General features: G+C 46.7%; 2 protein-coding genes and 1 long non-coding RNA gene across 13 annotated transcripts in view; 1 reads left to right on the top strand and 2 right to left on the bottom strand.

Annotated features, from left to right (window-relative positions):
- LOC102931788 (EF-hand calcium-binding domain-containing protein 6) overlaps positions 1-3726 on the top strand; it is a 97558-nt gene extending 93832 nt beyond the window's left edge. For 5 of the 9 annotated variants that reach the window (XM_043546083.1, XM_043546082.1, XM_043546076.1 and 2 more), the window contains 2 exons: positions 240-408; positions 1664-3726. In XM_043546083.1, coding sequence (XP_043402018.1) covers positions 240-408; positions 1664-1921 — 427 coding nt within the window. In that variant the 3' untranslated portion in view covers positions 1922-3726. Of the gene's footprint in view, positions 1-239; positions 409-1663 lie in introns of those variants that run through there. The other 4 variants (XM_043546080.1, XM_043546078.1, XM_043546081.1 and 1 more) reach the window with 3 other exon arrangements.
- Positions 1-7361, bottom strand: part of LOC122465730 — a 30955-nt gene extending 23594 nt beyond the window's left edge. The window contains exons 1-2 of one of the 2 annotated variants that reach the window (XR_006290753.1): positions 7205-7361; positions 250-396 (exon numbers count right to left, since the gene is read on the bottom strand). This is a non-coding gene — a long non-coding RNA (uncharacterized LOC122465730). The remainder of the gene's footprint in view (positions 1-249; positions 397-7204) is intronic. The other variant, XR_006290754.1, reaches the window with a different exon arrangement.
- A 3103-nt stretch (positions 7362-10464) lies between these two features.
- On the bottom strand, positions 10465-12783 carry HELT (helt bHLH transcription factor). 2 transcript variants are annotated; one of them, XM_043546073.1, is made up of 4 exons: positions 12574-12783; positions 12003-12107; positions 11584-11680; positions 10465-11241 (listed from the first exon to the last, which is right to left on the bottom strand). In XM_043546073.1, the coding sequence occupies exons 1-4, from the start codon at positions 12598-12600 to the stop codon at positions 10751-10753; spliced, it is 720 nt and encodes a 239-aa protein (XP_043402008.1). In that variant the 5' UTR covers positions 12601-12783; the 3' UTR covers positions 10465-10750. The 2 variants fall into 2 exon arrangements, with proteins under 2 accessions (XP_043402008.1, XP_043402009.1); XM_043546074.1 differs by having other exon boundaries at positions 10465-11238.
- Between the last annotated feature and the right edge of the window lie 4423 nt (positions 12784-17206).

The raw sequence follows: 17206 nt of genomic DNA, 5'->3' as shown, positions 1-17206 counted from the left end.
ATCTGCAGCCACAGAATTGCATGCTTAGTGATGCAGAATAGGTGGCTAGATGTCCAACTACTTGATTTGCATGGGCACATATGGAGATTATGCATGGAAGTGGTCACATACACAAGATTTAAGTACACAGATTCTGAGGATGATAGAAAATTTGGAACACAGTATTCAAATGGAGAAGATGAATTAAGATACCGTGCAGGTAGTTTTGTAGAAACTTATGAACATATTTTTTCTTTAAGTGTTTCATACCTGGAGTTTCTGAAGCCCTTTGCTTTCAGTAGACAAAGATGGAAGAATGGGAATAACATGGCTGCTGTTATGCAGGCATCTCAGGGTGAGACAGATCAATCCCACACGGGAACGCAGACTGCAGAGCTGGGTGGTCTGACAACCAGACTACGAAAAAAGGTATGATGGCTGTCATGGCTAGTGGCTTTACTTTTAAATGTGAATTCTTATCCATTTTAAATTGCTTAGCTATCGCATATAAAAGTCCAGTGATCAACTGTGCTAGAACTTACTCATAATGTACTGGCTTTGTCTGCCAGCTGGTAGCCAGACACTAGAACAATCATCAAAGTTTTCTGCTCAGTGGCAGAACTTGCTATGTCTGCAGTCTGAATGTGTTTACAAATGAGGCGGATCCTTATTGTCCATGGACAGCGGCTTTATCAAATGAGATGAAGTAGGAGCTTTACTTTGGCTGAGTCAGTAGGAGCTGCGCTAAACTCGCCTCGATTTGATGTTGCACTTTATGTTTTACCGTGGACGTTGGTGGTACCTTTGAAATATCTGCGGTAGATGAATTAGAATACTTAGTAGGCAAACAGAAATAACCTGTGCCAGTGCATACATAATACTTTACTTTTAGGCAGACCCCTGCAGTGTTTGAGATCATGCCACTATTATCCAAGTACGGAGCATATTTTTTCTTGTGGTATGATGTTGAAATCCTGTATGACAGCTTCAGGAACTTCCACTTGTCAAGAATGAAATGATGATAAGGAAGAATCCTTGAAAGAAAATACCACAAGGATGAGTTATGGAAGGGACAGGATGAGTTACATCTCCAATAAAGGCCAACCAATAAAACATTTTTCAGGAATTGTGCCTAGCCCACGTTCAGGGGGAAAAGCAGGGGAAGTCTCCTTGGCGCTGTTCACTTTCCCCCCACCATTGTGCTCTTATGAGAGCCAGCCACAGCTGAGCCTGGAGGCCAAGATTTTCAAACTTGGGTCCCTAAAGTTAGACTCATAAATCCATATTGGGTGTCTACATAAGTGACCTGATCTGTCAAACTGCCACTGACCTCAGTTAGATTTTTGAAAATGAGGCCACTTATTAAAGCAAAAATTTTCAAAAATGGCTGCCTGAAGTTATGCTTCTATGCCCATAGTTAGAAGCCTAAATGTTTGTAAAGCAATTTGAGGCCCTTGGGGGAAAGAAAGCTATCAAAGTGCAAATTATATTATGTGAACCTTTCCTGTGTGCTGACCTGTGTGAGTGTGCAGGTACGTACAACAAAGCATGCTACAGCATACCTCACAATTTGTTAGTTCAGATGAAATATTAAGAGGGACATTGTGCCTCACAGTACGTAATGGTTTGGTTGTTATTTCACTGTGGTAATTCAACATCCCAATTGTTTTCTTTCTGGCTGTAGTTACGAGGGGACTGGAAGACCCTTCGAAGAGCTTTTAAGAAGCTGGATATTTACAGCAATGGCTACCTCTCTTTGCCAGAATTCAGATCTGTCTTGAAGCTCTGTAACCTTCTGCTAAATGAAGATGAGGTTTACCACATTTTATCTAAGTTTGATCCCAACCTGGATGGGCGAATTGATTACAAGTCCTTTTTGGAAGAAACTTGCAAAAAAGGCCAACCACGTACAGCCAAAAAATCTACTGCAAACCCACAATAAAATAATGTAGAATATTCTTGTGAGTAGAAGCAGAAGAATGGTGTCTGCATGCTCCCAGCTAAGTCATTTGCTTCTCTTTGTAGTGTGCATCACTGCTTTGTGTCTTTTGGCTACTCATGAGTTGCCCACTGTATTACCAGTTGTTTTGTAGGGGGATAATAAAAACTGTGAGAGCAGAGAATGAAGCTGAGTATTAAATACTCTGCTATATTTAAAACGTAATTCAAGCTGTTACTAAGAAAACTAACATTCTGAAAAGCAGAGGGAAGGATGCAGCTTAGAGAGATGCTAATTTTTAAGAAAATAAAAATTTCAGTGAAGGTAATGCATGGATTTTTGCTGTGTAGGATGCAATGACAATGGGAAAGAGTCCCTTTGATTTCACTGAGAGTTGGATCAGGTCCTTTGTATGTGTTAGCCAGAATTTGGCCCTTAATATAAACATACATTTTCTTGCTTAGTTGTCTTTTCTTTTTTCTTACAAACATAGTTTCTCCACAGAGTACAACAGGCAGAGGACCCAATTCTGCAGCAGCTCTGCACATGACTTCACTGAACCTTCCCTGCTCAAAGCAGCTGTATGTTTAGACCCATGTTATTTATCTGTTTCTTTTTGTAGTACAAATACATTTTCATAATTATGTAAACGCATAGTTGGTTTGGTTAAAAAAATATCTGGACTCACTTAAATATGTGTCATTTGTCCACTCAGTACATAGGACCAAATTCACTGCTGGTGTAATTCCACTAAAGAGACTTCTTATGTATATAAATATAGTTCCACTGATTTCAGTGAAGCTTTGCTGATTTACATTAGCTGAGGATCTGGCCAGGCATGTCTATGCAAAGGTATTGCCATGGGTGAGGAGATCTTTTTGGTTTGCTTTGAACACACTCTTCCCCTGCAGCTACTCACTTGAAATCCATCATAAATAAAAATGTTCATTATTATCCTGTGATGTGTTGGTTTTGCAGGATCTTTGCAGTCTATGTATTCTGGGAATCATACAGGAAAAGATTAATTCCTGCTGTAGCTCCTTTTCCAAATTCTTTTCCCTGCTTGCTATCTCATAGTGTACGTCAAACCTACTCTCAGCTATACCAGTATAACCCTATTGTGTCCAATGGGCTTGTACTATCCAATTTACCTTGGTGGGATTGCACAGCTATAAATGAGTTTTAGCCCTAGTGTGAGCAGGAAGAAAAACCAGCTCATTCCCCAGCAGTTGGGATGACTCTGCAGTGCCAATGGGAGTAAGAAGCAGTTTAAAAAAAATATTTTTACAATAAAGCGAGAAGGTCTAACTCTGATTACACACCATGGGGCAGATCCTCAACTGGTGTAAATTGTCATAGCTCTATTAAAGTCGATGGAACTATGACAATTTACACCAGCTGAGGATATTTGTTGAGTTAAGGCCCTGATTCATCACTGAGGTTCCTGAATTTGTGTTAAGCACCTGCAGGATGGTGCCTGCTTTTCTGTACCTAGTGTGAATTAGAACTGCACTGTAAGCTTTTATATTGTTACAGTAATGAATAATGAAGTTACCTTTCAACTTTTCATTGAACGAGCAAAAAATACACATTTCTGTTAACAAAAAAGCATTTATTGTTAATCTAACTGCACTAATCTTAATAGAGGTGATGAAATATCATGCATGTTTAAAGATTTTGTATTGCTGTAATTTCAAAGTTAGCATTACAGGGTTTACTTTCAAAATGAACGTGGATTTAACATTTTCTGTCTCAGTCACATTGAACTTTCCAAATAAAAGTCTCTTTTTTTTACATGGGAACTTTCAGTTTCATCCAGTTGCTATCACTCTCTCAATCCTTTCATTACATGCCATGCTAATGTGTACAGGGTGGCATGTAGGTCAACATGTGCTATGCCGTATGCCATACTTTACTTTACCCATGTGACTGTGAAAATACATCTGGTACATTTTGCCATTGTTACATGTTATCTAATAAAAAGGGGCCAGGAGTGTTGTTTCTGAGACAGCCTTAGGACTTGATTCTCTTACCAGTTCTGTAAGGTCAGTTTATAGAGGTGGACAAAAGTTAGGGACAAAATACATCACGACTTGAACCAGGGAAGAAATCCATCCCCGCTTGAACCAGACAAGCAGGATCTGGACACTGAGATCTGAAGCCACTATCCTATGAATAGCGAAGTTGTCCACCAAAAAGTCTGTATCCAGCAACCTGCCTTCTGGAGGAGAGGCCAACAAAGTATATTTCAGTCTCCAAGAGTCTATGTATATAGTGCAGACGCTTCCTGGATAGTCACAAAGAAGTACTTGGCCTCTTCCTCCTGTGCTGGGATCACTCTATCTAATTTAAGTGTAGGTATGTTTGAGGCACTCATCACTATAACATCTGAATAATCTCTAGTTGCCTATCTCAGAGAGTGGGATAGCAGGAGAAGAAGGGTGGTCTAGTGGCTAGGTTGCTAGCCTGCAACTTAGTTAGGGGTTCTAGCCACCACTATAATATAAATAAATTAGGGATTGTTTTGTGTTAAATGACACTAAAATAATCCTTGTCTCTTCTCTGCTTGAATAAAGAATCAACAAGAATGCACATCAGTTACAGAACTGTCAAAGCACATTTTGTCAGCCACTATTCATAAAATGGACTTTTGGTCTGTACATCCACTGATGTGGGAAGGGATGGTCCAAGCTGATGAGCTATAACTGCTGTCTCCAAAGGTAAAGTGGGGCTGGAGTGAAGAGAGGGGAACTTAGGAAGGATTGAGCTAATAGGCGCACAGGGGTCAGAAAAGGAATGGGGTTTTGAGGGAAGGGAGGTAGGAACATGAGAAGACAAGAGAGGAAGACCTCAAGGGCTGGGAAGCGAGATGCTGCTAGCTGAGGGAAAGGTGAGTACAATGTTTGATGCAAATTCACAGCCAAGGTAATTTTTAGCCCAGCAGATGACTAATGCAGATTCTACTGTCTTGAAATTTGTGAAAATAAAAGCAATGTCTTTCAGGAAAAATATTCCTCTTCTTACATATATGAACTGCTGCAAAACAGCTTCATCTACAAAGGTAATAAGAAGTTGAGTTGTGTCTGCACATATGTACAACTGCCAGCATTGTCCTAGTGCAGGGGCAGCTTTAGCAGGGGTTCATGGGTTTAGCTACACCCACAGAAATAATGAAACCAAGGGTGCCAAAACACCGTGTGCAATTCCACCTACAGAACATGGTTGCACTGTTCCCGGTCATGTTGCTGCATAGTCAGTGTCAAAGAAGCACACTGCTGCAGAGGCCTGAAGGGCAGTATCTGACAGAGGGAGTCCTAGGGGGTTGGGTTGTGGGCTGGAAAGGAGGCGATCCCCCAACCTGGCTTGGTCTCCAGACAGCAGAGACTGGAGGGTGATGGGTGCTGGACTCATGGTAGGGCTTCTTCCTGCTCTGAGCAGCCAGGTCTGGATGCTGAGCAGAGCTGCTTCCCCCACCATGTCCCAGGTGAGGTCTCTCTTGTCACTGCAAGTGGGTGGCTGTGGGGTGGCCACACAAAACAGAGCCAGTCCTGTGCTGAGGCTGCTCCTTGGCCCCTCACTGGACCACATCCCCCTCCCCTGCATTTTTGGGATATGCCCAGGAGGGGTATGGTGAGGCTGAGATGCCCTCTGAGTCCTGGGAGCTGTAGAGTTACAGCATCTGCATGTCCATCCATCTGTCACCATGTCTGCTCTGCATGTCTGCCTGTGTCTGTTTGGGCACCCATTGAATTGGGAGGCTACATCCGCCCTGGTCCCAAAGCAAACATTAACAAACAAGAATATCAGCTTGACAGTGAACATTCCCTAGTTATGTCCTCAGTATGCTGCTGACTTGGGCTGGCCATTTGTGAAAGATGTAATCCAGCTCCCATATGCTTCAATGTAGTCTACAGGAAAATGCACCCATGTTCCTCACAGTAGTACTAAGAAATGTCCAGAGCCTCCCCTCTTAGTGTGAAGCTATCCAGAAACACAGATGAAAATGACTGGGGCCCCGCCAAAATATTTATACCTCAGCAGGGAAGTAAAGAGGGGCAGTGATCTGTGAACTATTGTATCATTGCCAAACACTATGGGAGAGAGAGCTCTATAGAACAGCAAAACACCATCAGCAGTGTGATCATTTCCTGAGAGAGGGAAGGGCAGTATGCATGTGAGGGAGGTGATCTCACTCATATTGTTTCCACGTGGAGTCAGTGATTTGCTCTCTGTGTAACGTCTGACATTACTGCAGGGGATCACAATATAATACCTGCTTCTGAATGTATAAAATAGAGAGTGCTGCATTGTTATTGTATTGGTACCAATTGGTAGCTGATCCTTCATGAACATTTGCTTTAAAGATGGGGAATGTGTCTTGTGGCTAAGGCATTGGTGTGAGACTCAAAAAATACGGGTTCAATTTTGGGGGTTTTCACAAACTTTCTGCGAACTTTCGGCAAGTCATTCAACCTCTCTGTGGCTCAGTTTCCCCCCTATATGCTGCAGACAGCACTTCCCTCATCCATAGGGGGTTGTGTGGATCACATCATTAATGGTCATAAGGCACGCGGATATTACAGTGATACCGGCCATTTACTAATTTAGATAGCGAGAGAGAGAGACGTCGCATCATTAGAGGACCCGCTGCTGCATGGTCTCCTACAAAGGGAAGCCTAAGTGGGGAGATGTCAAGGTGCTCTGGGTGAGTGTGGTTGTGGCTGTGTGTGTGCTAAAGGAACGTGTGTCTAGGACTGTCTGTGTGTGTCTTTGTGTGTGCCAGGGAAATGTGTGCGTCTAGGGGGTGTCTGTATGTATGCCATGGGATTGTGTGTGTCTGTGTGTGCTGGGAGAACTGTGTATTTGCGTTGCACTGCTGTGTATCCCAGGAATATGTGGGTCTGGGTAGCATTTGTGTTTGTGCCGGAAGAGGGTGTGTGTGGTGTTTGTGTGTGTTTTATGGGACAACTCTGCGTGTTGGAGCGTGTGTGTCTGTGCGGCCTCCCTGTGTCATGGGAATGTGTGTGTCAGTGTAGGGCCTTGCCTGTGAGTGTGCCAGGAGGTGTGTGTCTGGTGCAGTGTGTGTGCAGCAGAAGGCACTTCACAAACTTGTCCTTATCGTAACTGATTGAAAATCCTCAGCGCAAGCTGGGGGCTGAGTTAGTGGATCTTCCTGAAACCGTTCCCCAGAGCCCCCAGTTTTGGCCACAGGTCGAACGGGAGCTATCTGGCCTTCCCAGGACCCGGTTAATGTCAGCTCAGCCCGGGGACGGAACTGATTCCTACCAGCTTGTGGCAGCCGCCCCGGCTGCCGCACTGCGCGCGCGCCTTCTGCTGGTCCGCGCTCTTTGCCCAGGGTCTCCCCCGGGGGGGATCCGCTCTGCCCATCATCTCCTGCGGCTCCCTGGGCCCCGCTTGCAGCTGCCATGGGCGCGGCGGCTCCTGGCCGGCCTCCCTCCCCGCTTGGGGCGCCGGCCGGGGCAGGTGCGGGCTGGCGAGCCGCTGGGCGCGCAGGCGGGGAGGGAACACGGGGCTCTGTTTGCTCAATGACGCTTGAAAGCACAAGTGACCTCTGTATTAAGGAGGCTGCCGGGCGCTCAAACCAGGCGGCCTGGGGGACTCCTCCGCCGGCCAAGGCAGAGTCAAGGAGACTGAGCCCCAGCTCCCTCGGGGAGCTTTGTTCCCCCCTCCTATGGAGAGACCCTTTGATTTCATGGCGCTGATGATTTTTATGCCTGCCCACTCAAGGATGAAACCCAAGAAATAAGAGATTGTCCCTTTCAGCGGCTCCACAATGGGTCACCTCCAGCACACATCACCACGAGCTTTGGCTGGGTTTTGTTGGGGGCTCTCTTGGAAACCGTACAACTCACTTAAAGGGAGCGCGCGGGGAAAGAGGGCCCCTGAAGCCAGGCATTGTGGGCGAGGGCAAAACACCTTTAGCTCCCAGTCTGGTTGGAGTCAGTTCCCTCCTTGCGGCGAGCTGCCATTATTCATCTTATGGGAAGTCAAACCAGCTCAGATTCGACTTTTGGCCAAGACTGGGGAACCGGGGAGAGATTCCAGAGAGCGATAGACACAGAGGGGGTGGGGGAAGGCGGGGGAGACTTTTATCCTAAATTCATTGGCAATCCAAAGCAGGATTTATCCTCCACAGTTAAATGAAAACGAGAAGGACAAAATAAATAAATAAATAAATCGAGAATAGCAACATTCTAGGTACAAAGACTGTCATGGACCAGTGCAAGTTTGCAAAACTATATGTAAATGACCACAGTTTTGACCGTGGTGGCCCTGTGCTAATCCCAGAGAGGAAATCTACTTAGCAAAGGAAAGTTTTTGTCTAATTTGGTTAACAGTGACCAAAATGCTGCATATATTAATAATTTATATTTCCAGGGTAACACTATATCTTTAATGCTTCAGTGCAAAAGAGGATTCAGAATGGCTTAATGCTCACAGAATAAAAATCGTGAAAGACTTGCTTCATTTTCTGCACCAAGCACTGGTGAAAATGAGTGTAAGACATGTGTTTTCATAATAGGCACCAGCCATTCTTCTGCTGCTGAATACATTTGGTTTATCCCATATCGCCCTACGTACATTTAGCAAGTGGTATTTTCCTGCTTTCCTCGCTCGGATTTAAGGTCCCAAATGTATCCTGATGCAATAGAAATTTTTTTCTCCTCCCTTTACCCTGTAATACGGCCTCTTTCTTGTCAAACTGAAACACTAGGCTTTTCTGTATTTACAGTTTAAATGGAAGGTACACATGACACTTTTCACTCATTGTAATGAAGATCTTTTTGTCTGTCTATGAATAAAGGAGTTGATGGTTTACAAATTGTGGGTCAGCCCATTCCATGACCTCAGTAAACAATCCGGGTCAGATCTCCCTCAAGGCTGCAGAGTGCAATGGAATAAGTTAATTTACCCTTCGTCAACGGATCGGGGAGTGCAAACCATAGGCAAAAATAGTAAAAATTAGCATCGGCAATCACATGTAAAAAACCATTTGCTGTCACAGCACAGACGAGGTTGGGTCTTATTCAGTGATCCAGCCTAGGGAGGAGAATTGAAACTGCTGAAATTTCCTACGAGCTCAAAGGGAAGGCATGGCTGGGGAAAGGAATACTAGCTAAGCTCTTGTTTGCCTGCATGCCAGGGTTGCCTTTCTAGACATTAAACCCCTTAGATTTGCTCCTTATGCTGAGAGGCTTGTTTGCCTCTCCACGCCTCCTGTTTTTCGTTTGGTTTGAGGCTTCTGTCACGAAAACTGAGCTCCATAGAAATCCCCGTCACTGAGGAAGCGCATCTCTTTGCAGCCTCACTGAGCGCTCACAGCAGCACCTCAAAACACGCCTGATATTGAACAGGAGACTCAGCTCAGACGCGGGGAAATGGCGATTTTATGGAAGACTGTAATGAGAAAATATCTAACGTTGGCCACTATACACGTCAGAGTCTGTGGGACAGCGTTAAAGGGTCGGCTCCTGAGGTTTTTTTCTGTGTGCTTTTTCCCACCTTTCAGAGTAGCAGCCGTGTTAGTCTGTATTCGCAAAAAGGAAAGGAGGACTTGTGGCACCTTAGAGACTAACCAATTTATTTGAGCATGAGCTTTCGTGAGCTACCGCTCACTTCATCAGATCACGAAAGCTTATGCTCAAATAAATTGCTTAGTCTCTAAGGTGCCACAAGTCCTCCTGTTCTTTTTTCCCACCTGTTAAACTACTGTCTGTGATAGGCCAAGTGCTACAGAGCCTAATCTCACTTTGTTCCTTAGGCCACAGCTTTTCCTGTTATTTTCCTCCTGCGGAGATAAATGGCCACAAGGAAATTCCAGAATAAGACAGAAGGTATAATATTCCTTCCCACTTCAACAAAAAAAGGTTTCCTTTTCTGCATAACGTCGGAGTCAGGCCACGCGTACAGCTTGGGGAAGATGGAGAGGCTGGTTCCTTCCTGTCTATCAGCTCGCCTCAAGGAATCTTCATCATTGCTACTACAAGCGTTTCGGCTGCGGCCTTAATCCTGCTGTATTGTAACTCTGACTATGTAAGATCAGCATGGATTTACATACAGGGGTGTTTGTGAGACAAGCATGAACTGGCCCCCTCACTGGCTCTCGGGATCAGGTGTATACTCAGCCCGTCTATAATTCTATATAAACACATGTATATACACACACGACTTCGAAGCTACTTTTCTGAATATGTCTTCACGGGCGACATCGATGCTCGATAAATCAGAGAGCTCTTGGGAGGCGCACCAACGCGACTGTATTTTAAAGAGTGTGCGGCGAACTGAGGTTTACCTGAACACCGAAACAGCGCAGTGTTTGCCTCCCTCGTCCGCCGTGCCCACAGGCAACGTGTTAGTTCCGCCCAGTTACGCGGCACACCAGAAACACTCTCGCGCCAGAGCGCACCGGGTGCGCCAGACCCAGCGCTTGGAGACACGCGGCTCCCCAGCCCTTTGTCACAGCTGTTTCCGTTGGTTTTATTTTTTCCCCTCTACAAATGAAGTGCCGATGGGAAACCAGACCAAAGAGTTTATATCACATTTATTCCAAGCGCTGTACGTGGTTTGTGCCCAGAACATAGAACCGAAGCGTGCAAGGACAAGCTAGCAGGCTGGATAAATAACGCATCGCAAAAGCATCTCACGCTGGAAACATCCTTAACCCCTTTCCCAGTGATCATTTATTCCAAGCTATAACTTCCCAATCATATGTATTTACATGTGTACACTAGCGCTTACGAAGTGAACGTAGGCGCCTGTGGATAATTTACTCTTCCCCCGACATAAATATGCAGCCCGCAGGCCGAGTCTCTATAGCACAGAGTGGGGATGCTGGCCGGGAGGCAGGCTGAAGGTGCTGGGGTGGGAATGGCCGATCAGGCTGAGATAGTGTCTGTCCAGCCCCTGGACTGACGACAGGAAAGTGTTGCGTTGCTGCCCGGGGTTAGGGAGGGGCATGGCTGCGTTGGGAAGGTAAGGGATGGTGGGGCTTCTGGCAGGACCATGCCAGGAAAAGGGCCCCCCGGATCCCTGCTGAAACATAGGCTCATTGGGACTGTGAGCCGGGCACTCCGGAGCTGGGTGAAGCTGGTAGGAGAAGTCCGGTTCTGGGAGCGATCCCAGAGTGGTGAAGATGGGTTCGGTGACAAAGCGAGCTTTGGACTGCAGGAAAGCCAGGATCCGAGCATATTTGGTGTCTTTGGTCTCCATCCGTTCCACTGTGGTCAGGTAATGGACTAGGTTCTTCATACACTCATGGTATCCATAGTGAAAATAGTTGGCGAACTCAGCTAGAAGCTCTGCTGGAAAGAAACGGAACAGGATAAGGGGTCAGATCCCGACCTCGCTGCTTTTTGCCAAAGGGAGTTTTAAACATTCCACAGTGTCTCTCTGAGTTTTGGAGATACTGAGACCTGCACTTGTAGCCATTGCATGTTAACACAGCCCAGTTAAAACAGTATGCAGATTATTGAATTATCCACCCGCCCACTCCTCAGCAGTTCTGGTTCCAGCTAATATGACTTACACTATGAAAGGGTGGGATGTTCCTGGAGTGCTTGCAGAACCAGCCATGGGATTTTTTCCCGTGTGCCAAAACGTGCACGGATCACTACGGGCACCAAGACGCTAAGCGTTGTACCTACCCTTTTCCCTGCCACGGGGGAAATCTGCAGAATGCAAGGCTCGCAGATACTGAACAGTCATTTCCAGGATCTCAGCTTTCTCTAACTTCCCAGAGCTCTGAAACACACAGACAAAACCCTCATGAAAAGCCTGGGGGAAACCAGAGCCAGAATTATTCTTGCTGAGTTCACCAAACCCAGTGATCCTAAAACCGGTCAGGGAGACAGCGCCCGGGGGCATTGACACGCAAGCCACTTTCCTTTGCTGACTGTGTGAGCCTGGCAGCTACTTCCCAGATACACCTCCCTCATAAGCGTCATTGCAAATCAAAGAAGGTAACCGCAGCTACATATCTTCATCCTTAAATCTGCACTATGTGGCACGTCCCCCTTGGTAACGCCGGCACTTTTCAGCGCTCTAGCCAGCAGCGGGAGCATACCTGCTTTGCCAAAGCCATGGGCACGGTCTTCCCCAATTCATTGAGGCAGCGATTGATCCGATCCCTCCTTCTTTTCTCAATCACTTTGTGAGACACTGGAGTCCTCTATAACACACAATGTGCAGACAGACACATGGAACAAGGAGTCTGAAACATGAGCAGACATCACCCCAAAACGCAAAGAGAAAACTCCCCACAGCCTTTGGTTTCTAGTTTTATCCAGAGATCTTCACCTTTTTAAAAAGTTATTCTAACGTCAGACATTTGATCTGACCTTCACTAAGACGCTCGCATATAACTTTCACTAGATTTTTTTTTTTAAGAGCCAGGCTCATTTTGTCCCCAGAAACGAGCACTCCTCCAGCCCTGCTTGACTGCACCGGGGAGGCCCCCACCAAACCTGATCTCCACAGCAGTGCTTTTGCTGAGGATCGGTCTGAGTGTTAAGTTCTGGTTTCCAAACCAGACACGACCCCAAGGTTTTTTGAAAAGCCTACAAATAAACCTTCATTCTGTCGCGGCTGGGAAAGCAGCCGGCAGCCCCAGTGCGCAAGGATTAGCTCCAACTTACTTTCCGTTCCTTTAGTTTAGAGGCCATCCTGGGAAGACACACCGCTGGAGAAAGCCTAGCAGAAGGGAACCTCTGTGTCTTCTCAAGTGTCTCAGGTGCACTGCAGCCCCCTAACCTCCAAAAGGCTGCTTATAAAGCGATCATTTCTGGGGGGAGACACGGTGTATTCATAGCCTGCCTGATTCCCTAGGATTAGGGAGAGCAGTTTGGGGAATGTATGCATTAAAGATCAGTTTTAAAGGAGTAAAAACATTTTTTTTTCAGTCAAGGGGGCTAGCAGGGGGCAGATCAGCTTTGTTACTCCACGTGGACCTTCAAAGGACACGTGATCGCCCCCAGAATAACATTTGCATGGCAACAGGACTAAGGGGAGCAGTAAGCAGAGCGCAGTGGCGCGCTAGCAGCGTGTGAACACAAGCTCTCTTCTTTAGTTCCAAGCGCCTGGTCTCTCACACGATCGCCTGTTTACAAATCCCAGGCAGCCCCCCTCCCTTCCCCTGTCCAAGCGCTGACTGCATTTTAAAGCCTGTCCAGAGTCATTAAAGTAATTAAGTAAGCCCTTAATAGGCTGTTCCGCCCAGTTCAAGGGAGAGCCCTTGGAGACGGAGTGGCCCCGTTTGTTCTCAGGCTTTTCTCACACGACTTGGTGACACGTCCATCTTTATGAGAGATGGCAGCGAGGGTTTTTGTTTACACCGCTTTATGTGCTGGGACATCCCGGCAGGTGTGGGACTGGGGGCTGGCACACGATCCCCCCCCCCTTTTTTTCCCCCTCCTCCCCTCTGCAGGCCCAGGGAGGCTCCCGCGAGCCTTTGGCACACGACGGTCCTTTTTGTGTGGTGTGTGTCTGTGTGTTGTTGTTTTACCCCCCTACTCCCCCCTTTGGAGAGGCTCAATTTGTAGCCTATTATCCTATAGGAAAATGTCCCATTGAAATGTATGAATAGTTTCATTGGGCCTAAATTTTAATAATGCGGGTCAAAGAAAAGAGGGGCAAATAAAGAGGAGATCGCAGCTGGTCTGAAAGTGCATTATTCGGTGTCACCTGCAAGAGGAGTCGCCTACAGACCCCCTATTCATTTGCCTAATTTTGGTCAATTTAACAAACTTCAGGAGAAATTATTGTGGCATTGTTCGGGAGGGTAAAGCTTTCTGATCGAATTAACAGCATGTTTTGATCCGGTAAATGTCATTAAAAAGAAAGAAACAATCGCGTTTAAAGGGCTCTGAGTTAAATGCGCCAAGTGGAGACGCCAAAGCGCACAGCTCACAAAGGGAGCAAGTAACTGCCACAGGGAACTTTTGTACACGCACATTGCTGAAGTTTTTACACAAAAAGGCATTATTTCATACTTGAATACGTTTAATCCAACAATTGTCTATTTTCTGCAAACATATTTTCACAGCATTGTTAACTTTTTTTTATGGCCTCTGTTCTGGCAGCCGCGTTTCTCGCCTCGAGAGCGCAGAGATCTCCTTTTCTGGGGGATGGCAGTGTTTGTCCCTGGGGGGGGGAGAAAGGGAGGATGGGAGAGTTTGGGGAAGTTGATCTCGCTCTTTTCAAAGGGTTTAAGAGGAAAATATCGAAAACACACAAACAGAAACCAGAGGAAATTAGCTGAAAGGAGGCTGGGAACCCCCCCCCATCTCCACAGCCTCTGAGCGCGTTTCCATGGCTCTTTCACGGCTCCTTGCCACCTCCCTTGCTTTTTGCATAGGGAATCCCCCCCCCCCCCCCCGAGTAGCCAACTTTACACATTTACTAACTAAACAGCAACTCTGGATTGTGACTATACCCGCAGAAGGAAATAAAAACATCACTTTCACTGAGGAGATGTGTGCTAGGGGCTGAGCTGTCTTTCCAATGTTTAGTCCTGCCCATCTGGGAACTGTTGCAGTCCCCAGAGAAACATTATAAAGATGCCATTTATTCCAGTCCTATCAGCTCCAGGACATTTCTTCCAAACATCCACTTCTCTTTTCTTTTTAGTATGTTGCAGGTTTTTTTGTTTTTGTTTTTTCTATTTCTTTGTAGTTTTAAGTGTGGAAAACCTGACCCATCTGATCTTTCCATGTAAGTTACAGGGATAACACTAACTGTAAATACAGATTCTTGTCCTTGTATCTGAGCAATGGTGACCCCCTCCCCCAGTGCAATATAGTCAAATAGACTTAAAGTCCAAAGATCAACCTGAGGTTTGCAAGCAAAGAGTTTAGAACTGTTCAGTATTAAAACTTCGAAGTAATTCTTTAACTGCATCTTCCCAAATGTTTGTATGCCAGACTAGATTCAAACTCAGACACTCCAGTGTGGTGTTCTGTTTGCAGTAGATATTCTTTTGGGACGCTTGTAGTATATTCAGTCTCATACAATGGGATTAAAAACTAACCGTTATCATCCAAATTAACTAAACTGTGAATAGCAAATGTGAGGTCTTTCCCCCCTCCTCCCTCTTCCTTTTTTCTTCCCTTCGCCGGCGGAGATGGAGTTGATCCTCTTACAGTCTGTGTTAACCACCAGCTGCAGGCAACCGCAAGACAACTTTTTACACCACTAGACTTGTTTATTTTCTTCTTTTCTGCCACAGAATTGTAGTTCTGCATCCCAGCCCAAACGAGGATGGGATTTTGTCCAGGTTCAGCTTGACAGAGAAGGCTGGGAAGGAGTAGAGCAGTTGCCTACAAAGTGGGTGTGCCAGGGGCCAGGGTGGTGAAGTCGGAGGGCTGAAAATGTTATGGCATATTAACTCAGACGTTTGCTTTTTTCTTTTCCTTATTTCCAACGTTATATCTCTGATCAGACTAAGAAGAAAACCGTGAGCAGAAATTATGAGCTGCTTGGGAAATCTCCTTGGCCTCTCTTACACTTTTCAGCGCCTCCAAAGACAAGGAGCGTTTCTATTTTAAACTCTCCAAAAGTGACACTTAGATTTTCCTAACGCAAGATTGTGCTCGGTTATCTGACCAGGAAAACTGGATACCCTTCCCCTTAACTCCAGTTTGTCTTTTAGTCGCTTTTGCCTCGTAACTCATTTGTAATTATTCTCTTACAATATGAGACTATTTTTTATTTTGTTGGTGAAGCCTTTAAATACTTGATACACACGTTATTTAATCAAAACGTGCATTACATACACAAACAGTACAAACATAGGAGATTTAAAGTTATAAACCCAGAGGAATAGACAAATAAGGCCTTTTTCTCTGTCCTTTGTGGACCCCCCCCCCAATACACACATACACAAACTCTCATTACAGACATACCATGAAGGGCCCAATCCTGAAGCCAGTGCCCAAACGCCCTTTTACTTTAGTGCCGGCAGGCTCCTATATTTAGGATCTAACTACCCGCGCTAAAGTCAACGAGGGTCATCCATTCACAGCTCTTAACGGGGTCGGTCCCTCAGGGCCAGGGCAGGAAGCTTTCATTGAGGGTGCCCTTGGCTTGTGTTCAGGGCTCACACTGAGCGGAACACGAACGCTTCAGGGTTTAGGTTCTGTTACTGCGAGCAAAAGAAACAAGGCGGAAATAACAGTGACCCTGAGTTTGCACAGGCGCTACTGGGCCCGATCCTGAGCACGGCCAAGTCCCACCCAGGGAGGTGTCCCGGGCCTGCAGGAGCTCAGCCCCTCCCTCCGGGAGCAGCAAGCCCGCTCTTTCTGACGTTCCCAGGCGAGTGAGTGCGGGCCTGGCTTCTCCCTGGAGAGCCCCACAGCCCCGAAGGGGACAGCCCCGGGGTGGGCTTGCCAGGAGCCCGGGAGCTGTGCCAGAGGCGGCTCGGGATTGTGGATTGGAGTGTGTGTGTGTGTGTGTGTGTGTGTGTGGGCGGGGGGAATGTTGGTTCTTTGGCGGCGCCGGTGCTGGATGTCAACAGCAGAAGCCAGTTGGTCGCTTATTCTGCCCTGACCAAAGCCGGGCTCCAGCGCGCCGCGGAGTGTGCAAGGGGCTGTGCTCAGAGCTGCTGGGCGCGGGCTGCGAGGGGCAGGCGGAAAACTGTCCAGCGCCGTGTACAGTGGCTGGCTGACCCGCCGGAGTGACTGTGCCTGGGCAGCCCCTGCGGGGTTCACACCGCAGCAGCTTCTTGTTGCAAACCAAACCGCCCCCCATCACTAAGCCACGCTGGGCACCGCTGGCAAACTTCCACGGCGCCAGCCCGCGCGCCCTGACTGGCACACGTGAAAGTCCCTTCCCGCCCTTTAGCCACAAGGCGGGTCAGTAACATCTTCCGTTGGACCCAGGGCTGAAATGGAAACGCCCCAACATGAAGAAAAGGGAAGCGAAACTTAACAGCCACAGCTACTTCCTGAGCAAACGCAAGAAACCAAACCTCATCCGCAGAAAGGTTGAAACCCCCCCCCCCCCCCCGCCCACCAGCAAGAAATCACCACAGGCTCCCAGCATTGGAAGAAGAAAAAAATCAGGAAAGTTACCTGGAAATCAGGTAAGAAATCAGAAGTTGGTCCAATAAAATATATTCCCTCACCCACCTTGTCTGTCTAATATCCTGGGACCAACAGGACTGCACCAACACTGCATACCTCAATAGGCCATTTAAAGAAAGTCTGAGATATTAGGCTCACCTCGGTGCTTTATTTGAATCCAGGTATGTTTTCAAATGGAGACTTAAACCCT

This window comes from Chelonia mydas, chromosome 4, assembly GCF_015237465.2.
Source record: "Chelonia mydas isolate rCheMyd1 chromosome 4, rCheMyd1.pri.v2, whole genome shotgun sequence".
Lineage (NCBI taxonomy): Eukaryota > Metazoa > Chordata > Testudines > Cheloniidae > Chelonia > Chelonia mydas.
The sequence above is the reverse complement of the archived record's forward strand: the minus strand, read 5'-3'. Positions and strand labels throughout refer to the sequence as shown.